Here is a 21,937-nt window from a genome sequence, read left to right on the forward strand (position 1 = left end):
GGATTTCTGTATATAAACTGTACACAACAGCAAGGCACAATACATTCAGGGTTCTCTCTCTTTCTCCCCGTCTCTCTCTCACTCTCTCTTTCACACACACACACACACAACACACTCCATGCCCTTAAAATACAACCACTGTCATTGCTCAGGTGGGTTACCTGTTTTTGCAAGAAATCTACCAGCTACAGGTACCGTCACTGGAGCATGTGAAACAAAAGGGACACATTTGGCATGTTTTACCCTTTTGAGACACAACAGACACAAAAACAACACTCCTAATTACCTGACAAACTATCATGTGAATACATTGAATTTGCAGTCATCATACAAGTTTGGTTTTTTACATAAATACAAATTCATACTAAAACACACACTCACGCACACAAACCACACCCAACTGCAATAGAACAGGGCACCAGAGACCAACATTTATGTTTTTCACAAGTCAATGTTGTGAGCAGGGACGTGCTTGTAGTAGACTGTTACAATACACACAGTTACATGACCGTATGAAATTAGCAGAGTTTCTGGTATGCACCTGATAAAGCGACTCACATACAGTGTCACGCACAAACAATTTTCCTACACAATTATATAGCTAAAAGGTAAAACATGATGCTACGTGAGGCAAGCACACCTTAGTCGACTCTTGCCCAAGGCTTCAGTCCTCTCCTCTCCTCCTAACCCGCTCAGAGGACATCCCTGAGCTAGTGTGTTTAATTAACACAATACCAGGAAGGGTTGGGAGACACTGGTGGGGCTTGCATCTTAAGTCTTTGTCCATTCTGCAAACCATCCATAGTTTCCTAAAACAGTCCTTTGGCTTTCTTTAAGTTCACTTGCTTCCATCCCGGTAGTCCTTCGTATTCTTCTCTCTTCATATCCAGCGCTTCCTGCAAGGGAGAAGGTGGGGGGGGGCCAGGGCAGTATTACTTAATAATGTTTTACTTTGTCATTTACTCCATTACTATTACTACCCACATCCAAGAGTGAACATTCTACTGTATGAGTGACACAGGACACTATGATTTCAATGTAACATGTAGATTTTGTTAGGAGTGTTAGAAATTCAAGCAATTTGCGACATAACATGACAAACAAAGACACTTAAAGTGAGTAACTTAAATGTGTAACTTATGCTGGGAAAATACCACTTCGGGGGCTATGAGGGTACATTTGGGTACGTCAACATGTTGCTGACTGAATCTCAACACGCACACACAATTTGAACTAGGTATGGGAGGGGGCACCCTCAGCTCAAAGCTGCATTTTTTCCAAATATATGTTGTCGACCCAACACTGAATTTTAGTAATTGCTGTAGCAGAGCCAAACAGTTTTCTACAAAAACATGTTTTTTACTCATTGACTGATCCCCCTTGATTTATTATAGCAATACTATTATTTCAAAGCTAAAAATATTCAACGGGTTGTAGGTTTAAACACCACATCCCTCTGTTGTGTTTTTAACTAGCATTGTTTTTAACATGTTCCTTAATTATGCCCAGGGAGAATGTGGATTTTTAACGTTACTATATTGAAAAATATAGGTAAATAGGTACAAAAAATAATACCACACACACAGAAAAGGAAAAAAATATAATTTGGAGGAAATAACACAGGTTTCATAGGGCCCTAGTGACGTAGAGTAGCACTGAATTCAACGGTAAATCCTTCTTTTAGCATGCTCCTGTCCCATTCAGCGGACTGAGTGAATGTGCCCAGAAACCATAACCAATAACAGAGCTTGCTGTGCTTGTGCGAGAGCATTCATTGGATTCCATGCTCCAAAAAGAGGTGATTGTGTGTTCGTCCGTGGTGGAAGAGGAAAGAGGATTGGTGGAGGAGCAGGTGGGGGTGTGGCCAGGCACACAGTGAACGGTCATTAGTGAAGACAATGTGTGCTGGAGCGAAAGTACCAGTGACAGCGTTCATTCTCTATAAACAGGACCAGGAGTTGACCAGGCCCTGAGCAGGACAAACTCAAGGGCCCAAATGGTTTAACGCATCTTACCTGAGCTCCCTCATAAACCAGTCTGAAAGGTTAAGAAGAGCAGTTAGACTGGAGGTTTATAACCTGGGGTTGTGTTCATTTGTGTGTGTGTGTGTATATATATATATATATATATGTGTGTGTGTGTGCGTGCATGTGTGTGTGCTCGTGCGTGCGTGTAATTAAGTCGAAGTAAGGAGCATAAGGGCCCCTGGACGAACATGTCAGAACAATCAACTTTTCTTCATTTGTGAAAAATACAATTACAAATGGTTGAAACAAGTTCTGAACATATACTGTACTCTGTTTTTATTTTGGTAGGCTCAAGTGTTGTGCATTAAGAATAATTACCACATAGCCCTAATTATTTCATGAGACAAATAGGATGCTCAATATGGACCTTCAAATAAATATGCACTAGGACTCAGAAGGGCGTTATACAAAGGAGGGCAATATCATTCTGAGAGACATAAAAGAATGTGTAAGAGAATATGGGCTCATTTAGAGAGGCATCTGGTTTTTCTTTTACTTTATTATCTGTAAGAAGCAAAATAGTTTAAAAACATGTAATATAAAACTTAAGAGTATACTGTAATGTTGAACCCATGTCATACTTTGCTCAAAGGTGTGTTTGTCGCAGTTGAGGGCTTGTCTGAGTATCTAGCCTGTCGTGGTTGGGAGGAGGGAAAGGGGTGGAGTGCAGGGTGACCTGACTAGTCCAGTCTGTATATCTGTATTCTCTACATCTACTGTAAAGGACACAGTGAGACAAAGAGACAAGTGTTGGACAATGGTTTGGCGGTGTCTTGTGTGTGTTGTGTGTGTTTTGTCTCCGCCTTCTGTTTCCTCCCTATCCCTCCATTCAGGGGCCGTGTCCGAATGTGCATACTGCCTACTGCCTACTATATAGTAGGCAGTATGCACATTCGGACACAGCCAGGTACTCGTATATTCTGATTTTCAGCAAGGGGCCACCAAGACGGGATGACGTCCCTCTTCTCACACGATGTTTGGCCTGCTCACCTCCTACTCACATCGTCTGTGGAAATCCTATTGACCTCTACCCACATTAAAGAGTATACTACAAATGCCAAAGGTAATTTGTGTCAACTGTGAACATAAAGCTTTTTGCCAGGAGGCTAGCATAGAATAATGGCAGATTACTGTAATATGATAATTGATTGTTGATTTATAGTTCTGAAGATTGATAAATGAGAGAAATTCCCTGATATTATATGACTCAAAACTGACTGGAATATACAGTGCAATTCTAAATTCCATGATATTCCAGAAATTACAATTACTGTACATGACGCCATGCATACTATCATCCCCTACACACACATACTATATACAAAATTATGTCAAACACACACTCTTCATGCTTGCAGGCTTAACTGAACGCTGAGGCCTATGAGCCTGGCCTCACCTCAAAGTCTTGGTCTGCTAAGTAGATCTCCAGACGGAGGGGGTCGACACCCTCAGGAAGTGGCCGTGCTAGCAGCTCTGCCAGTGGGTAAGTGTTCTGGCACAGCCTGGCCAGCACATCCTCCACCAAGATGATTTGGTTACACACCTCCGCCTCCTGGACACACACACACACACAACATAATATTTTGTTCATGAATGTGTAATGAGTGTGTTTCTGTTCGTGCAATGTGTGTATGTACATTAAGACGTTAGCTGTTAGTGTATCAAAGAGGATAAATCAGTGTGTGTGTGTGTGTGTGTGTGTAAGGCTGACCCTCTCAGTGATCTCAGCAATGTCCTCCCTGTGCTCCCAGCTTGGGAACATGTTGGTGAAGGTGAGGGGCTCCAGACCAGCATGGATCAGGTAGGACTTCTGAGGCTTCTTCTCATTCTTCTCTGCAGGAGCAAAGAGCAACCCCTTCGTTGATCTATACTACCCATACGCAATCCCCCCAAAATAAGATACAAGTCTAATATCTTGAAATGAAATGACTTGCTAACAGCCAACCAATTAGGAAGCATATGACATCACTGCTCAGCGCTCTACCTCTGCAGTACTGCAGCACAGTCTCCATGGCGCACTTCCTGTCTGCATCCCAGCGCATGCGTGCGGAGCCGGGGCTCTCGCTGTCCTGGGGCCACCACCCCTGCCACAGGTACACCTCGTGGAAGTTGTCTACCAGGAACAGGGCTAGCACATGGAAAGGAAGTGATGTCAGTGGTGATGTCGCCCACATGAACCCCTTTCTGATAAAGCCTGCGTTATACTTTCTTTCAGCTACGCGTGTACGCGTCTACCACGCGTCTCCTGCGTTCCTCTGGAGCGTCAGCTGCGGTTAACTGTGCAGGTACTCAGAAATGAATGCGCCGCAATATACACGCTTGTCCATGCATACGCGTTGTTAAACAAAAAATAGAATATATCGCAGGCTTTAAGATTATGGCACTGGGCCAATTAAATAGTCTTATTAGATAGCAAAGAGGAAAGAGAATCCCATAGATCAAAGGTCTGTGAACATTTTATTTTTGTTTCTTGCGTTAAAGTGGCACAAACGATGATGATAATGATTAAATGTTGTTTCCCACTTAATTGGTCAAATGGATAGTTTCCAGTTTCCTGCAAGCCACACCCATTATGAATTTCTTCCTAAGAACTCATTCTCTGAATGAATACCGGTCATCCGCGCCCTCGACTCGCCAACTTTTCGATAGCACGATGGTTTAGGTGGGGTTATGTCAGGTGCGTTGGCAGAGGACTGCAGGTCGAATCCAGCATGGGCAATCAAACTCAGATTTTAATTTAGCCAAGTAGGCTTCATACTACGAGGAATTTGCCTCGGTGCTTAAACATAGCGACAGTGCAAAATGTCAAAGTGATATATAACAAACAATATACAATAGCCTACAATCTACAAAAATGTACACAACGTGCAGCGTCAATAAAATGCATGGGATGATATTAGCCTACTCATTCAGTTAATGCTGTATTCCTGAAGGGCACACATTTAGACCTGGCGCATTGGGGATATTATTGGATAGACAGCACTCTCGCTTTGTAAAATAATGAAAACCATTATTCTACTGTAAGATAAATGGTACCAATATTATAGTATTGCAATCCTATAATGTTATACAACTGTATATTTAAAGTTAACACAATCACAAATCATTTTAAATGAACATGTATTTCACACGAATAGTCCGTAGCCTACTTAAGACTGCTCTTCCGTGTTCGTAGATTCAGTTCTTGGTTCCCACATGTGAGAACATTGGTGAATGCCAGAATCTTCTTAGAAACAGTGTAAGTGGAGTTAAAGAAGGATTGCTTCATAAGAAATGTGTAACTTTGTTGGTGAATGAGGCCAGTTGTTATTAACGCATAACAGCACATTTAGTGGCTACTCACCAGGCTGCGGGGCTGTGTAGAGGTCCTCCTGGAGGAAAGGCAGAGAGCTGACCATGTCGGGCGCTCTAGAGGGGTGGAAGAACTCTGTAGCTACAAACTCCCCTGAAGAGCTGCTCAGCTGGAACAGCCTGGGGGTGAAGTTGAACATGCCCGGATCTGCGACCAACAACACGATAACACTCAGTCCTCACATTCATTTACGCTTGAACTACTGTAACACTTTATTTAAATGGCCTCAATCAAATTGGGATGGGATCAAATTGGTCTACTCCTTCTGTTCAGAAGTAGCCTTGTTACTTCTCAACCTTGTCCCAGGATTATGTTCTCTTTGCTGTTTTTATCAGTTTGTAGCACTTTGTAATTTGTAGCACTTTGAGATGATTTCTTCAATGACACTCGTGTTATAAATACAATTTATAGTTGATAGTTTGAGCATTGGTAGATCATCCATACTACATCGAAATAAAACAGCCATATCTAGCAAATCTGACAATTTTGTTGATTATGTGTCTGCGTTCGTACACTTTCCGTGAGTGTGCCTGTGTACAGTACCTTGCAGCATGCAGTCATAGGCCTTCCTGTCCTTCCTTCCCAGGGCTTCCCAGAAGCCCACAGGCTCCGCCCCCTCATCACACTCGTGGATGGTCACCTTGCTGCTGCTGTGGAGCCCTGCCTCCAGCGGACATCTTGGCAAAGACATGAATACATTAGACAGGGGAGGTATCCTTACAGGCGGTTTCTTTAAAGCTATGCTGTATATATTGCATGAGAACACATAGTTGCAAGACAACGGACCAAATCCAGGCCTCCGTTCAAATACTCTTAAATACATCCATTCTTCCTCCGTTCCTTTGAGATATCACTGATCTGACGAGGCTTGGTACTAACAGCTGTGTAGTACCAAGCCTTGTCTTCACGTATTCGGTCGACGTATTCGATCACATTAGATCAGAGATTACTTCAAAGAAGGGGTGGAGATAAGGGTGCATCTAGACAGTATTGAAATGGACCAGTCCCTTTGGACTCACTGCTCCTTGATCCTCTGAGCTGCGGTGTGTCCCACGGCGCGCGTGTGTGGCTGGGCCTTGCAGCCGTGCCACAGGTAGATGATGGCCTTGTTGACGTTCAGGAGGATCATGGAGGTCCGCGAGCGCAGGCTGCTGCAGTGACACGCCATCTCCAGCAGGTGGCCCTCTACGGGGACCTCCCCTCGCACGCAGTACAGGCGCCACTCGCCTGACACACACGTTCACACACATGAGGGACCTGTTATGACGCGTTGCATGTCATGCGTTTATGTTGTGGAGCTCCGACCTTTGTTGTGGACCCAGACTCATGTAACAGAGAGTCTACAGGATCACAGAGGGACCTGAGCTTTTGGCGGTTGGGGGGACATGCTACCAACGATGGGCTTCATCTTGTAGATATCTCTCAAAGTCTCCTTCAGTATAGCTACGTCTGGCTGACGTTTTTAGGAGGCAGAATGAGGGGATGCGTCTCATTAGGAGTACCTGTACTCCTATTGGCTGGAGGCGTGTCTCCATTCAAATTCACATCTGGTCATTTCACATTTCAAACCATTGACTACGTTGAATTCTAGATGGTTTGTAGAGCTCACCCTATTAACTGAGCTGATATACAGTATTGGTAGGGTTGGTAGGGTAGCTGTGGTTAGAGGAGGGGCAGCTGAGTGTAACCGTCCTTACTCTGCGTGTTCTCCTCATCTTCCTCTCTCTTCCCGGCATGTATGATCATCCCCCCGTTGAAACACTGCAGGAAACATGGCGGCTCCTTCCCCTGCTGGACCTGCACCTGTTAGCACAGAGAGATGCAGATTATGATGGGATATTTATGATATCTAGCCTTCAGTATGCCTGGTGGAACATGTTTTTGACATAAGGAGAAGGGGGAGGGAGGGGTTAATGCCAGGTTATGTTGCAGTACCAGGTTGTGGTGGGCGGAGCACCGTGTGGTGATCGCAGGCCTTCGTGGTGTTTTGTTTCTGAAAATGCGATTGATGTTGCCTTTTGTTTCCTTTTTGTATTTTATCTGTTTTTACTTTCTTTTTATTCTCTCTTTTTTTAAACGAAAAATGCAGTTTTTACTTATATTACCCCTTTCTACCTTTTATTAGATTGGATTTATAAGAGGGGGGAATAAATGTATGTGTACAGGTACGCATGTGTGGGTACATGTATGTATGAATGTATGTGTATATGTATGCATGCACAGATTATTATGTGTATGAATGTACGTATGTGTATGTTCACATAATATGGTTAAAGGTGGGTGAGCAGGGGCACGGACAAGCCAATATCTCAAATCATTATTTTGTTCATTTGTATGCTCTGTCCATGCAAAAACTGTAAACAATTTATTTTTAAACAAAAATCAAAAATACAGGAATGAGGTACCATACCAGCCTCAAAACATTCAGAGTATATTGTGCGATCAGGCTGAGCTGATACCTGTGCCCCTCTCTCCTCATCCAGCTCCACAGTCATCAATGCAGACGTTCCTTTCTCGCTAACAGTCGAGTTCCTGCCTTGCCAGAAGAAGTAGCAGCACTTCTCCTTTCCCGGACCTGCACTCCGCACCTCAGGGTTCTGCCTCCTCCCCACTGGGTTAGACACACACACACACACACACACACACACACACATGAACACAAATATACACACACACACACACAAACATAAACTCCATGAGGTGCCAGGAAATGCACTTTTTAAAATGTTCAGAGAGAAAATTCCCCTGGGGTGCTCAAGAACCTCTTATACAGTCAACTACAAAACAAGTGTGTTGAGGTCCAGGACATTTTCCCTTTTCTCAAAAAACTGTACTGACAGTCTGATTCTAAGAAAACAAAAACCACAGTGACTGGAAACCCGTTTCTCTCTCTACCAAACTCCACCGTGGCTCCTATTGGGTGCAAACATGAAGGCGGCGCGCCAGCGCGGGTGACATACTGACCTGAGGCGCTCACCATGTACTTCCACTTGACCACGTAGGCGTCGCCCTCGTGGAACTGGCCAATGCTCTGGCGCGGCAGGCGGCTGTAGTCGAACTCCAGGATGTGCCACACGTCCACCGACGCCGTGCTGACCTCCAGCGTCCTCATGCGGTCCTCGCCCCCCTCCACCTGGCCGTACCCCCGCCCCACGCTGACGCCGTCCAGGATGGTGCTCACCGCCGTCTGCAGCATGGGCAGCATGAGGGAGGCGTCGTACGGCTGGTAGTCCCGCCCCCCGGCCTCCTGAGGAGGAGAGAGAGAGAGAGAGGGAAGGGAGGGAGCGAGCGAGGGGGTCATGACAGTTCCAGGTTCAGAGTTCAGATTCAGATGATTATTCATCACGTGCAACGCACGGCGTACGATCACAATGAAATGTTGCTGCCGGCTCCGAGATGTGCTCATTACAGATAATTACAAATACACAATTTACAAATTATACAAGGAATACAAATCTATACATAAATATAAAGATAATATACCAGTATGGATGGATTATGGACATGCTATAAATAAATATGGATATAAATAACCCATGGAGGGGCATGGGTGTGTGTTATGTACCTGCTATAGCTAAATAAATAATCTTGGAGGTGAGATAAAGTGTCATCTGTATTTACATGTATGGTGATATCTACACTAGATATTCTGACTCTGTGTACACTAGTTGAAGTCATTCAGGTGCCGGATGGCCTGGGGAAGAAGGTCTTCCTGACTCCACATACTGTCTAGTTTGTAGTAAGTAAAGGTGTATGAGAGCACATGGGGAGAGAGAGAGAGAGAGAAAGTGAGAGAGAGAGGAAGAGAGAGAGAGAGAGAGTACCTTCTGTTCACTGACTTGCTCGTTGATGTCCTTTGGTGTTGGTTTCTTAGTATCGGTCCAGTCCAGGAACTTCTCCTTGAACAGGGTCGTCTCATTGTGCTCTGTGAGCCTGCCAAATATTGCCCAGTCAGGACGACCCTGGCCCTTCCTGCACACACACACACACACACACACACACACACACACACACACACACACACACACACACACACACACACACACACACACACACACACAGAAAATGACGGGGTTGAAAAGCTGAACTGCAACTAAAGCCTTCATTCTATATAGCTCAGATTTGGTGACTATCACCTCAGCAGTTCCATATACACTGGTGTAAACGTGGGATTTTAAACCCTGTGGTTGTTTGTTAGATCTGTCTGGATAGAATTGGCATTGGATGAAACCAAAGCCTTTTTATAATAACGTATTATTATTAACTGACTATTTTCTACAGTTGATAATGGATTAAGTCAATTTGAGGTTATGTAGGTTTTTACAGTGCCTTGCAATATAATTATGGTAGAATCTATATTTTCATGTCAGACGTCTGTTCGTTCTCAGGTTGGCAGAACTGGCTTCCGCTCCTTCTGGGGTACAGTAGGGCATGTTAAAGTAAATTTGTTCAATGCATTATTTTCACTTGCCTTAGGGAGGTGTACCTTTTATCTAAATTAATTTCTCTTTCTTCCATAGGCCATTTACTTAGAAGTAGAACGTCCAAGTATTCATAAAATATCAGCATTCCCCCCAAAACTACTAAAAATACTGTTTTCCCCTCTCTACCAATCCTTTGTTACAAGTCCACCTGTAAGTCAATACTGTATGACTTTGATATACAGTAGTCATTAGATCAATATGAATCCTGATAGAGGTACCAATGGTAAACTGGCAGTATCATAAACACACATGTGCCCTAGTGTGATTAGCCTGCCTGGGTATGAGTGTGTTGCATCCGCCGGGGTCCAGGGGGTTGATGTCACAGCAGGTGTAGTCGAAGGTGCCGTTCCACAGGTGCTTGGCCAGCTGGAAGGCCACCTTCCTCTGGGCCAGGGTCACCTCCTTCCCGTGCCACACGTACACCTCGCTGCCAAAGTCAAACACCAGAACCTGCAGGAGGGCATAGGAATGGGGTCATTACAGTCATAGAGCAAGAGCTATGTATTATAATGAATTTGACATACTGTTTTTAACAGGCTGATCCTAATTATTATAGGCCCATCTCTATACTACCTTGTTTATCAATGTGTTGGATAAACATGTAAATAAGCAACTTACAGTACTAATTACCTGGATGTTTATAATATTCTGTCTGGTGTTCAATCTGGTTTCTGATCTGGTTATGGCTGTGTCACTACAACCCTCAAAATCCTCAATGACAGAGGTTATGTTTCTGGTCACATGTGTTGGTCGGTTGGTTGGTTGCTTGGTTCATTAGCTGGATTATGCAAAAACTACCAGACCGATTTTCACGAAACTTGGTGGAGGGGTGTCGCATGGGCCAATTTACAGTAGAACCCATTACATTTTGGAGCGGGTCTGAATCACTGGGGGGACACATAAATTAAAACAAAACTTGAATGCCTATACACCTTCAGGTTTTCTGCTACACTTACCCTACTGCCAGAGATACTGTGGCGCAGTGGTAGATAATTTGTAATAGACACTATCTTTCAATGTGGCCATTCACAAACTCACAAACAAAGTGAATTGAAAGTCAATCTGAACCATGTTGTGTAGTCCTATACACTAGAGCGAGCCTTTAACCTCTTTAGACTCCAGCAGAGAGGTCCGAGGGACCTTCCCCCACTCGTCATCGTCAGGGACCAGCTTGTCATCCAGAAGACGGAAGATACAGTTGGTCTCCACAATGGCACTCTCAAACTGCTCATCCTCCTCTGGGGGGCCCGCCACTGTGCACACACACGCGCACACGCACACACAGTCAGTATAAAGGCAAACAACCTATATTAACATAAACTTGTCACACAAGTTCTTAGAACACCAACATAAGGCGTACAGTAATAGTGATATATAATGATAAGGATATGAATGTTTGAGACTTACGCTGGTAGGTGGCCTGTCCTCCTAGAATCTTCCAGAACTCCAGAGCAGCAGGACCCTGAGGGTTGACCCCCTCCTCGATGGTCTGGACCTGGCTGGCCCGGCAGCCCAGGTCCCTCTTAGTCTGGATAAACGCTGCCAGCTCTGTGGCCTAGGACACACACACACACACACACACACACACACACACACACACACACACACACACACACACCAAAAATAATAGAAGGTGAAAACTCCAGTAAATACAGTAAAGTCTGTGAAGAGTCTTGTTTCAGTAGAAGTCAAATATGGAATTCCGTGTGCATTCTAGATATGGACAAATTAAAAGAGTATAAAAATACTACAGATCATTTGTTAATTTCTAGAACAGCTACTTCCCAATAGGGAAATTCTGTGCTTTGGTGTGTTTTGGCTGTTTTCTCTATAAACACGGGTAGAGCAGCTCTTGATACAGTGTGTAATGTGGCCATGGGCCTTATGTGCCATTAGTGTGTGTGTGTGTGTGTGTGTGTGTGTGTGTGCGTGTGTGTGTATGCATGAATGTGCACCAGTGTGTTTGTACAAATGTCAGAGAGTACTTGTTGAGTGTGTAGGCATACGTAAAAACTGAATCCAGGAAGCAGTGATGTGACATACTGACACAATCGGAGAGGTCACTCACTTTAGCTCTCTCGATGACGTTGGAGAACTCTCCCATCCAGACGAAGCAGTGCTGCGGTGTGACCAGGAGGAAACAGTCTCCACTGTTCAGAGACGAGGCTCTGGGCTCCACTAGTCTAGTCTGGACGTGTCGGCGACCTGGTGGACAGAGTATTAGATTAAAGATGAAAGATTCCTTTTATTCATCGCATGTGATATACAGTAGTGTACATTCACAGTGAAATGTTGCTGCTGGCTCCAAGATTATGCCACAGATGAACTCAATTTCTAAATTAAAAATGTACAAGTTACAAATTTACAATTTACAAAAGTTGCAATTTTACAAATTAACACAAATTACACAATAAGTACCCTTTCTATGAGTATAAAATTAAACTGGGATTGGATAGATAAAGGTCTGGATGGATTATGTACATGGGTATGGATAAATACATAAATAACCTGGGGGGGCATGGGTGAGTTATGTGCATGCTATAGCTATAATAAATACAATCCCGGGGGGGGTGTTAGATACAGTAGATTCAAGTTTTCATTCATTCATTCATGCATTCATTCAAGAATAACAAACAAAGTGACACCAAAACAGAAAAACCTTCAGGACCTTTGCACTGAAAAACGACATGCTTTGAATGTGCCAAGAAATTCAAGTCCAGAAAGGAATGGAAATTATGGCTCAGAGTAATAAAGCTTTAAACACAGACGCACGCACACACACACACACACACGCGCGCACACACACACACACACATGCTATAGCAGTGACATGCAGTGACCTCACATGGTCCTAAAACGGGTTTGACTGACAGTGGAGAGGTTTGAATTCATTCTGGTTTATGTTGATCCAGGCAATTTGGCTCTTATTGGTTGGATATTATCGATTGATCGATTTCGTTATCGTATCATCTGATCTGAGGCCATGCGTTTTGGACACTCGGGTAAAGAGAGGGGCAGAGCTGTCCACTGATCACCATCTGGTGGTGAGCTGGTTTCGATGGCGGGGGAAACTTCTGGACAGACCTGGAAAACCCAAGCGTGTAGTGAGGGTGAACTGGGAACGTCTGGAGGAAGAGCCTGTCCGGAGAGATTTCAATTGCCACCTCCGGCGGAGCTTCTCAGGCATCCCTGTGGAGGTTGGGGACATCGAGCATGAGTGGTCGGTGTTCAAAGCCTCCATTGCTGAAGCTGCGGCTGGGAGCTGTGGCCTGAGGGCCATAGGTACCTCAAGGGGCGGTAACCCTCGGACACCGTGGTGGACAGCGGTGGTGAGGGAAGCCGTCCGACTGAAGAAGGAGGCCTTCCGGGTTATGTTAGCCCGGGAGACCCCAGAAACAGTTGCAGGGTATCGACTGGCCCGGAGGGCTGCGGCTTCGGCCGTGACCAAGGCAAAGCAGCGGGTGTGGGAGGAGTTCGGAGAAACCATGCAGAAGGACTTTCGGTCGGCACCAAAGTGTTTCTGGAAGACCATCAGACACCTCAGGAAGGGAAAGCGGGGGACCATCCAAGCTGTATACAGCAAGGAGGGGACACTGCTGACCTCAACTGAGGAGGTTGTTGAGCGTTGGAAGGAGCACTTTGAGGAACTCCTGAACCCGACTAATCCACCCTCTACGATCGAGGCAGAGCCGGAAGATGATGGGGGGTCGTCAATGTCCTTGGAGGAGGTCACTGAGGTAGTCAAACAACTCCACAGTGGCAGAGCCCCAGGGACTGATGAGATCCGTCCAGAAATGCTGAAGGCGCTGGGTGTAGAGGGGCTGTCTTGGTTGACACGCCTCTGTAACATGGAAGTCTGGGTCAGTGCCGAAGGAGTGGCAGACTGGGGTGGTGGTCCCAATATTCAAAAAAGGGGACCAGAGGGTGTGTGCGAATTATAGAGGCATCACATTACTCAGCCTCCCAGGGAAAGTTTACTCCAAGGTGCTGGAAAGGAGGGTCCGGCCGATAGTCGAACCTCAGATCGAAGAGGAACAATGCGGATTTCGTCCTGGTCGTGGAACTACCGACCAGCTCTTCACTCTCGCAAGGATCTTGGAGGGGGCTTGGGAGTTTGCCCAACCTGTCTACATGTGTTTTGTGGACTTGGAGAAGGCTTACGACCGGGTCCCCCGAGAGGTCTTGTGGAGGGTTATGCGGGAGTATGGGGTGAGGGGGTCCCTACTTAGGGCCATCCAATCCCTGTACACCCAGAGCGAGAGCTGTGTCCGGGTCCTCGGCAGTAAGTCGTCTGCCTTTCCGGTGGGTGTTGGCCTCCGCCAGGGCTGCGCTTTGTCACCAATCCTGTTTGTGATTTTCATGGACAGGATATCGAGGCGTAGCCGGGGGGAGGTGGGTTTGCAGTTCGGTGAGCTGGGGATCACGTCACTGCTTTTTGCAGATGATGTGGTCCTGATGGCATCAGCTGCCTGCGACCTCCAGCACTCTCTGGATAGGTTCGCAACTGAGTGTGAAGCGGCTGGGATGAGAATAAGCACTTCTAAATCTGAGGCCATGGTTCTCAGCAGGAAACCGGTGGCCTGTCCGCTCCGAGTAGGAAATGAGTCCTTACCCCAAGTGAAGGAGTTCAAGTATCTGGGGGTCTTGTTCACGAGTGAGGGAACCATGGAGAGGGAGTTTGGCCGGAGAATCGGAGCAGCTGGTGCGGTTCTGCAGTCGCTATACCGCACTGTTGTGACGAAAAGAGAGCTGAGCCAAAAGGCAAAGCTCTCGATCTACCGGTCTATCTTCGTCCCCACCCTCACCTATGGTCATGAAGGATGGGTCATGACCGAAAGAACGAGATCACGGATACAAGCGGCCGAAATGAGTTTTCTCCGGAGGGTGGCTGGGGTCTCCCTGAGAGATCGGGTGAGAAGTTCAGTCATCCGGGAGAGACTCGGAGTAGAGCCGCTGCTCCTTTGCGTCGAAAGGAGCCAGTTGAGGTGGTTCGGGCATCTAGTGAGGATGCCTCCTGGGCGCCTCCCTAGGGAGGTGTTCCAGGCGTGTCCGGCTGGGAGGAGGCCGCGGGGTAGACCCAGGACTAGGTGGCGGGACTACATCTCCGCACTGGCCTGTGAGCGGCTAAAGATTCCCCAGGCAGAGCTGGTTGATGCTGCTAGGGAAAGGGATGTCTGGGGCCCCCTGCTGGAGCTGCTGCCTCCGCGACCCGACCCTGGATAAGCGGATGAAGATGATGATGATGAGGATGATGATGGTTGGATATTATATAGTGTGTGTATTTGTGTGTGTGTGTGTCAGTGCATTATATATATATATATATATTGTGTGTGTGTGTGTTTGTGTGTGTGTGTCAGTGCATGCCTGTTTATGTGGCTAATCTTATCGGAACATAATTTCATGCGCGATAAACCATGTTTTTATCTACAGTATCCTCAATGACTCAATTCATTCCCTTATCTACACCACATCACCCTGCCCCTAATCCCTTTATGGTCTGTAGCAGAGATAGGCCTTCTGTATGACAGTGAGCAAGAGATTTGCAATACAAACACACGCGCACGCACACACACACACACACACACACACACACACACACACACACACACACACACACACACACACACACACACACACTAGACTCCTACTGCATCTGATAAATAATCCCTCTCTTTCTCAGCAAAGCCATGTCAATGACAGCCCTCTGCTTCTGTAGTGATGCAACATCCTACTTCAGTGACGCATGAGATCTTATGAAAACACAACCTGTTTTCCATTCAGGAATAACCTGTGACACGATACTTCAAACGTCAGATGTCAGAATGACTCTGAATTAGACTTCCACTGACTGCAGTCAGTAATCCGATACAACAGAACAGTTTGGTAGAGCTTAGCATGGTCAACAGTGTGGTACAATAAGTTTCAGTTTGGTACAATTTGGTAATGTGTGGCATAGTATGGTAGTGCTTGGTTCATTTTGACATAGTCTAGTACAGTTTGGTATAATGCAGTCCTTAGAACTGACCTTTGACCTGCATCAGCATGAGGTTCTTGTAGGGCACAGCGCTGTTGTTGGACATCTGTTCTGAGATGTTGACACTGCGGAGGCTCACATTGCTGAAGTTCTCCTTACTGGCCAGACCTGCTATGGCCGCGTCCGAGAACTCGGAGGTCTTACTCACTGAAGTACACAAAGTACACAGAGCATGAATGTTTAGCGTCGACGTGTGAGGGTCAGAAAACACATCGCGAGCACCGGTAAACCACCGTGCCATCGGCAATATCATGTCTAGCCGTGCACTAGCCTTTGTATGTATTCTAGCCATTCGTAAAATGTGTAGTAGACCAGCTGCTGGTCAGATCCAGTGTGTGTGAACCAGTGCGGATGGCTCACTCTTCTCCGCCTTCATCCTCTTGCTCTCCAGCAGGCCCACGTTGAGCCTCTGCTCCGTGTATTCATGTCTGATGTCCTCCCGGGACGCCAGCGTCTTCACAGGGTTCTTGGACGACTGGACGTTCCTGGACGGACGCACCGCCCGCTTGTGCTGGACCATGACCGAGGTCAACCTGTAAGGTGAGGAGTAGAGGGGCTCAAAGTTAAAGTCCCAATGATTGTCACACACCCGACCTGAGGGTGGTGAGATTAGTTCTCTGCATTTGACCCATGCCCTGGGGGAGCGGTGAGCAGCAGCGGTGCCGCTCTGGAATCATTTGGTGATGTAGCCCCCCAATTCCAGCCCTTGATGCTGAGTGCCAAGCAGGGAGGTAATGGGTACCTTTTATTTTAGTCTTTGGTATGACTCAGCCGGGGATCGAACTCCCGTCCTCCCAGTCTCAGGGCGGACACTCTAACCACAAGGCCACTGAGCTGAACTAAAGGGCATGTTGTAAAATGCAATTGCAAAATGTTGCCTTTTAAACACGTAGTTATCGTAAAAATGTGATGTTGAATAGTGTCGCAAGGTTCATTCACAGCAAAAAACATATTCAGAGCAACATACTGTACAAGACAGACACCCCAGTTAGTTCCCTCGGCCAGTCGACCGCTTACTTGGGCGCGTCCGTGCCGAAGATGGCGTCAAAGTCCTCATCAATCTCGATCCTGCTGGGCATGCGTGGGAAGTCGGCCACGTGTCGGTAGAATTTGGAGAAGATTTCGTCGTCCAGCCTCATCACCTCCTTCACCGCCTTCTCTGTCACTGTCAGAGTGGTCTCCTGAAGACCCGCCACTGAAACGAAACAAAACACATCCGATTATGATGATCTCAATTTGATTGTGAAGTTTACTTGGATGTGCCTCTCACTATGACAGACACACAAGATAGGGATGCTCTTTCCTACATTTGCACAAACTGTAAGTAGTAACATCACTGTGTAACGCTCAAGCATTTTTATAACTTTCAAATTTTTATCTCGCGAGGATTAGCTCAATGTTCAGTGAATATATAAAGGGTTACCAAGTGTGAAAATGTCAACATATAAAACATACGGTAGGGACGTCATGTTAGTACTTACCTTTACTGTTCAGACGCCCTAAGAATGTCTCCAACTTATCCAGCTTTTTGTCAGACTCCATCTCTGGTCTGGCTTCAATTTCTAGATAGCAATCATAACACAGAACAACTTTACTACAGGCACTATGGTACTCCGCAACATACTGCACAGAGGTAGCTACTGTATAGTACTGTATCTAGTGCTCAGACCTAGGCCAATTACATTGATCATATACTTGAACGAATTTGAAAGTAATTGAGGTGTTGATGTCCATTGGTTTATTTGCACTGGGTAAGAACCTATTAAAAGCACCACAGTATTTGAAAATAGTATTTGACCCAATTCTGGCAGTGCCGTCCGTATGAGTCTTACCCTCCTGGGGTTTATTAATGGCGGGGACACTGCTCTTGAGCTTGGTGGTAACTGGAGATAGGATTGGACTGATAACTGAGGAGGAGGCTGCCAGCCCTGAGGACACATACACACACACGCACACACACACACACACACACACACACACACACACACACACACACACACACACAGTTATAGTCATCAATCATCAGCAATAGGTTTTCTGCAGCATTCAGAAATGAGTGCTTTACATTTGCAGTTGATATGTTTACAGAATTCATGGATATTCTTCACATGGATGTTCTTCGCTTGTAATGATAAGCACCATTTGTCACCACAAAAATAGGGTAATGATGTTCAATATCGGCCAGTGAATACATTCATTTTAATCCAGGGGATTTAAAAATGTCAATGTTGAAGAGGAAATACATAGCCCTTAACCTAACCATACGCTATGAATACGCTAACCCTAAAACCTAATTTGGTTGAAATCGGACACGAAAATTAAGACTAAAGGGAATTTAACGTATTTACTTAGGTATCAATACATGAATACTAACATGGACAGGCTTCAGAGTAGAAGGAATTGAAACGATAATATGTTGCAAAGAGAGACAGAGAGGATGTGAGTGGAATGTTAATGGACCAGGAGTGGACTGTGTCCTGACCTTTCTTGACCATGCGCGTGGCCACGGTGTATTGGCTGGAGTCATTGGCCGCTCCCTTGCCTTTAGACTTCCAGGCCTCCTCTCTGGTGGAGATCATCTGCTTCCTTTCCTCGATGGACATCTGAGCCTCAATCTCCTCTCCCATCCACTGGACATACACAAACGAAAGAAAGAAAAAGATACAGTACACATTTATTAGTCTATTTTGCAATGGCATTTTTGATTTTGCCCAGCAAACCCATAATACACAGGTTACCTACAGTATATTGGTAGACTAAATGTTGAATCCACAAGTTTGGAAGAACATTTTTGGTTTGCATTGAGGCAGGAATTTAGGCCACATCTTTAGTGATACTGTAGTAGCTATTATAAAACGCAGGCATTTATCAAAGATGACTAATTGTGATGGTGGGTGGTTTAGCCGTGTTAGAATCATTATCAGACTAATTTCCAGTAATTCACAACGCAGTTTATACGAACAGATGAACAAACAGAAGAGGGCATTTGAGGAAGGAGGAAGATAGGGAGGATATAATCACATCGGTATATTTAACTATGCTGCACAAACTTTGCGCTGTGACAGACTGACATTCTCAACCTCCAGAGAACACCAACCCATATGTAGTCTACGAGTTCAACGCACACTGCAACGTCACACCAGTCAGAACCTGGAAGGACAAATCACCAGTACCACCAGTCGTGACGCATGCAAAGAGAGGGAGGGTACCAGGCCCACACAGTCAGCACATTCCAACATGGCCGCTGTATAGCATGTCCTTACCTGATTATGAGGGTCAATATACTGACACTTATGGCCCAGGGAGATAGGAGGAGAGTAGGTGGAGGAGAAGACAGGCTCCTGGGGACAGAGGTGATTGGATACGAAGGAGGATGAGAAGAGGTGTGAAGGGGGAGGAGGGACGGACATGCATGTAAGGGGACGGAGGACGGAGGGCAGCAGTCCAATCCCGAACCAGACGCCGTAGACGTCTGGGGTTGTTCAAAAACAACCACTTCAGTGTTTTGATGCGGCATCGTATTCCACTAGGTCTGTGCAGCTGATGTAGATTACTGTAGGATACCACTTTGTGTGCAGTTTAACTACACAAAAATCCACTACAGATAATTCACTTTGAGAATGGAGCGTTCCCTTTCCGTCAACAAGGGACAACAGCTTGACGCAGTCACCTCTAATCCCGACATGTGCAATGCGAAGCCATGCAGTCAAGCTTTTAGTTCCCTTCAAATCAAAGACGTTCCTGAGACTTGTTCTAATGCTAAAGATAATGCCTGACGCTAATGCTAGTGTGCAGGCTATGCATTTAGCAGTTGTAGACTAGCCCATAATACAGAATTAAGAAGTCAGTGAAGTCAGTGAAGAAGTCAGTGAGAACTCCTCAAGAAGAAGAAGTCAGTGAACTCCTAAGAAGTCAGTGAACTCCTCAAATTCTGTTATACCACAATGTTAGATTGCACCGTTAGTAACTAGCTAATGTCTCTTCATCACCCACTCTGCTGCTGAAAAAACTGTTTTGTACACAAAAGCAAGCGTTGGCACTCAACATATTGACTTCAACCATGAGAAGTGCTCAGAAAGCTCAGAAAACAGGCGAAGTTCACCGTACAGTATCCATTGAAGTTACACCAGCCACCAAAGATAGGATAGGACCATACACAAGCAGTGCACAGCAGTGACCAATAGTCTGGAAGAAGCAGCAAGTCTCACACAAAGCTTATTGGACACAGCAGTTCTCACACAAAGCTGATTGGATGTGGCAGCAGATCTCACACAAAGCTGATTGGCCAACCGTTGGCGTGGGAACATATGCCATGGCTTACCCACAGTTGGTCAGATACAGTGGTGTGCTCATGAATGACCACCCCTTCCTCCTAAAGGGCCAAACACAGGGAAGATTGGCACCCAGAGAGTCAAATATGGTTAGTAACATGAAAGGCACCGCACAGTCAGATGTTTATACCTTTCCTGGGTGTAGGCGGTTTATCATCAACTGGGAATGGATGGATGTTAGGTGGCACCAGAGGTTGACTACAAATATTGTTTGTTTTGTTTTTTTGTGGGAAGATCTTTGGAAAATCTTCCCAAGAGTTTTAGTAATACTGAATCTGAAAAGCTGGGACACCATTTTTGTATAGTCTGTACATCAAACAATAAATACACTTCTGCTTGGTAAAATGATCCCTCAGTATGGCATATGTTCTTGGTTTTAGGTGAAACTTAATCTGCTGAGTGTACAATTTGACTTGATTGGGTTCATAGCCTGTAGTAGACAATGGATTTCACCAAATACCCCAGACTGCTAATTCCTCAGGGAGACTTGCCCATATGGTACTGGGGCCTATGGTAGCTTTGATAGGCTAGCTCAAGATCTGGACCAATGAGCTCACAGCAGATGGTGCAGATTAGTTGTATATGGGGGAAATGGAAGGAGCACTCAGCTAGAGGGAGGAGGTGTGTATGATTTATGCAGCTCCAGGGGAGGCAGGCTGTGATTATGTCAGATGGTATCATAGTGTTGTGTACATAAAGTCTCATTAGCAGCAAAGCTACAGTATTGTTAGGGTAATGGCTAGTTCCCATCGTCGAGGCCTACCAGGCTACTCAAAACCTGACCTGAAACCAAACCTTAACCCTAAACGGCCTCTGCGTTTATGGGAACTAGCCTTTACCGTACTGTTAGGCATTGCTGCTCAACAATGCCCTGCAGATGAACGAATGAGGTCGCACAATGTTTCTATGACAGATCTAGTCCAGTGTGGTTAATGCAGTGTGTTGGCGTTGGCTCACCTTCTTGTTGTAGCTCTGCTCTGCCTCCCAGATCTGAGTGTGCTGCTCAGTGGTGGCCAGCTTCACCACCTCCTGCTTCTTGTTGATCCTATTCCTCCAGTCCTCCTCACCACTCTTCTTCAGCAGGGCTAGCCTGATGAAGGGACACACAACTTGCTGTAATGCATAGTTTTAAACGCAGGGAACATAACTTATTACAAATCGTTAATCACAATAGCAAATTTTACACACATGACTTAATACTAATGCTGGGTGGATTGTCAGGCATAGCTGTTATTTATGTGACTTCAAAAGTAGGGTAGATAGAATTTGAAAGAAATATATCACCAATCATTGAGGACCACAAAAGCAAGACCAAAACGTACAGTATGTCCAATATGTCCAATGCAACTCTCACAACCACAAAAGACACTTCAAGATGCATGGATAAAAGTTGGTTTAACATTACCTAATAATCTCCAAAGACTATCAGAAAATAGAGCAGATATGTGACTATTAGTTCAGCAAATTTCTAGATGCTGTCTTTTTTATGTTCTAGCACCTCATTGCATGCCCTGAAAGGGAAAAATGCACCGTGACCAAAAATAAATCCCCTTCACCTGAAAAAGCTAAGAGGGTGGAAGAAAGGAAAAAAAAACTATATTCCACAAGGACACATGAAGGGAGTCTCATTCACTTCGACCTGATACTGCCACAAACTCGCTCACAAATCATGAGAAACGCAGCCGCATGAATTAACTTAAGATAAAACT

At 45.5% G+C, this 21,937-nt stretch overlaps 1 protein-coding gene across 1 annotated transcript in view; it reads right to left on the minus strand.

Annotated features, from left to right (window-relative positions):
- Positions 1-809: 809 nt before the first annotated feature.
- Positions 810-21,937, minus strand: part of svilb (supervillin b) — a gene marked incomplete at both ends in the record, with an annotated part of 43,209 nt that continues 22,081 nt past the window's right edge. Inside the window, 24 exons of the mRNA XM_084447248.1 lie at positions 810-896; positions 3,424-3,579; positions 3,739-3,860; positions 4,012-4,155; positions 5,371-5,526; positions 5,923-6,056; positions 6,399-6,606; positions 7,077-7,182; positions 7,839-7,990; positions 8,344-8,626; positions 9,204-9,351; positions 10,138-10,313; positions 10,971-11,116; positions 11,271-11,418; positions 11,932-12,068; positions 15,889-16,044; positions 16,258-16,430; positions 16,915-17,092; positions 17,379-17,459; positions 17,730-17,825; positions 18,380-18,527; positions 19,161-19,238; positions 20,219-20,269; positions 21,186-21,318. Coding sequence (XP_084303374.1) covers positions 810-896; positions 3,424-3,579; positions 3,739-3,860; positions 4,012-4,155; positions 5,371-5,526; positions 5,923-6,056; positions 6,399-6,606; positions 7,077-7,182; positions 7,839-7,990; positions 8,344-8,626; positions 9,204-9,351; positions 10,138-10,313; positions 10,971-11,116; positions 11,271-11,418; positions 11,932-12,068; positions 15,889-16,044; positions 16,258-16,430; positions 16,915-17,092; positions 17,379-17,459; positions 17,730-17,825; positions 18,380-18,527; positions 19,161-19,238; positions 20,219-20,269; positions 21,186-21,318 — 3,397 coding nt within the window. The remainder of the gene's footprint in view (positions 897-3,423; positions 3,580-3,738; positions 3,861-4,011; positions 4,156-5,370; positions 5,527-5,922; positions 6,057-6,398; positions 6,607-7,076; positions 7,183-7,838; positions 7,991-8,343; positions 8,627-9,203; positions 9,352-10,137; positions 10,314-10,970; positions 11,117-11,270; positions 11,419-11,931; positions 12,069-15,888; positions 16,045-16,257; positions 16,431-16,914; positions 17,093-17,378; positions 17,460-17,729; positions 17,826-18,379; positions 18,528-19,160; positions 19,239-20,218; positions 20,270-21,185; positions 21,319-21,937) is intronic.

This window comes from Borostomias antarcticus (assembly GCF_949987555.1).
Source record: "Borostomias antarcticus genome assembly, chromosome: 12".
In the NCBI taxonomy this organism is placed as follows: domain Eukaryota; kingdom Metazoa; phylum Chordata; class Actinopteri; order Stomiiformes; family Stomiidae; genus Borostomias; species Borostomias antarcticus.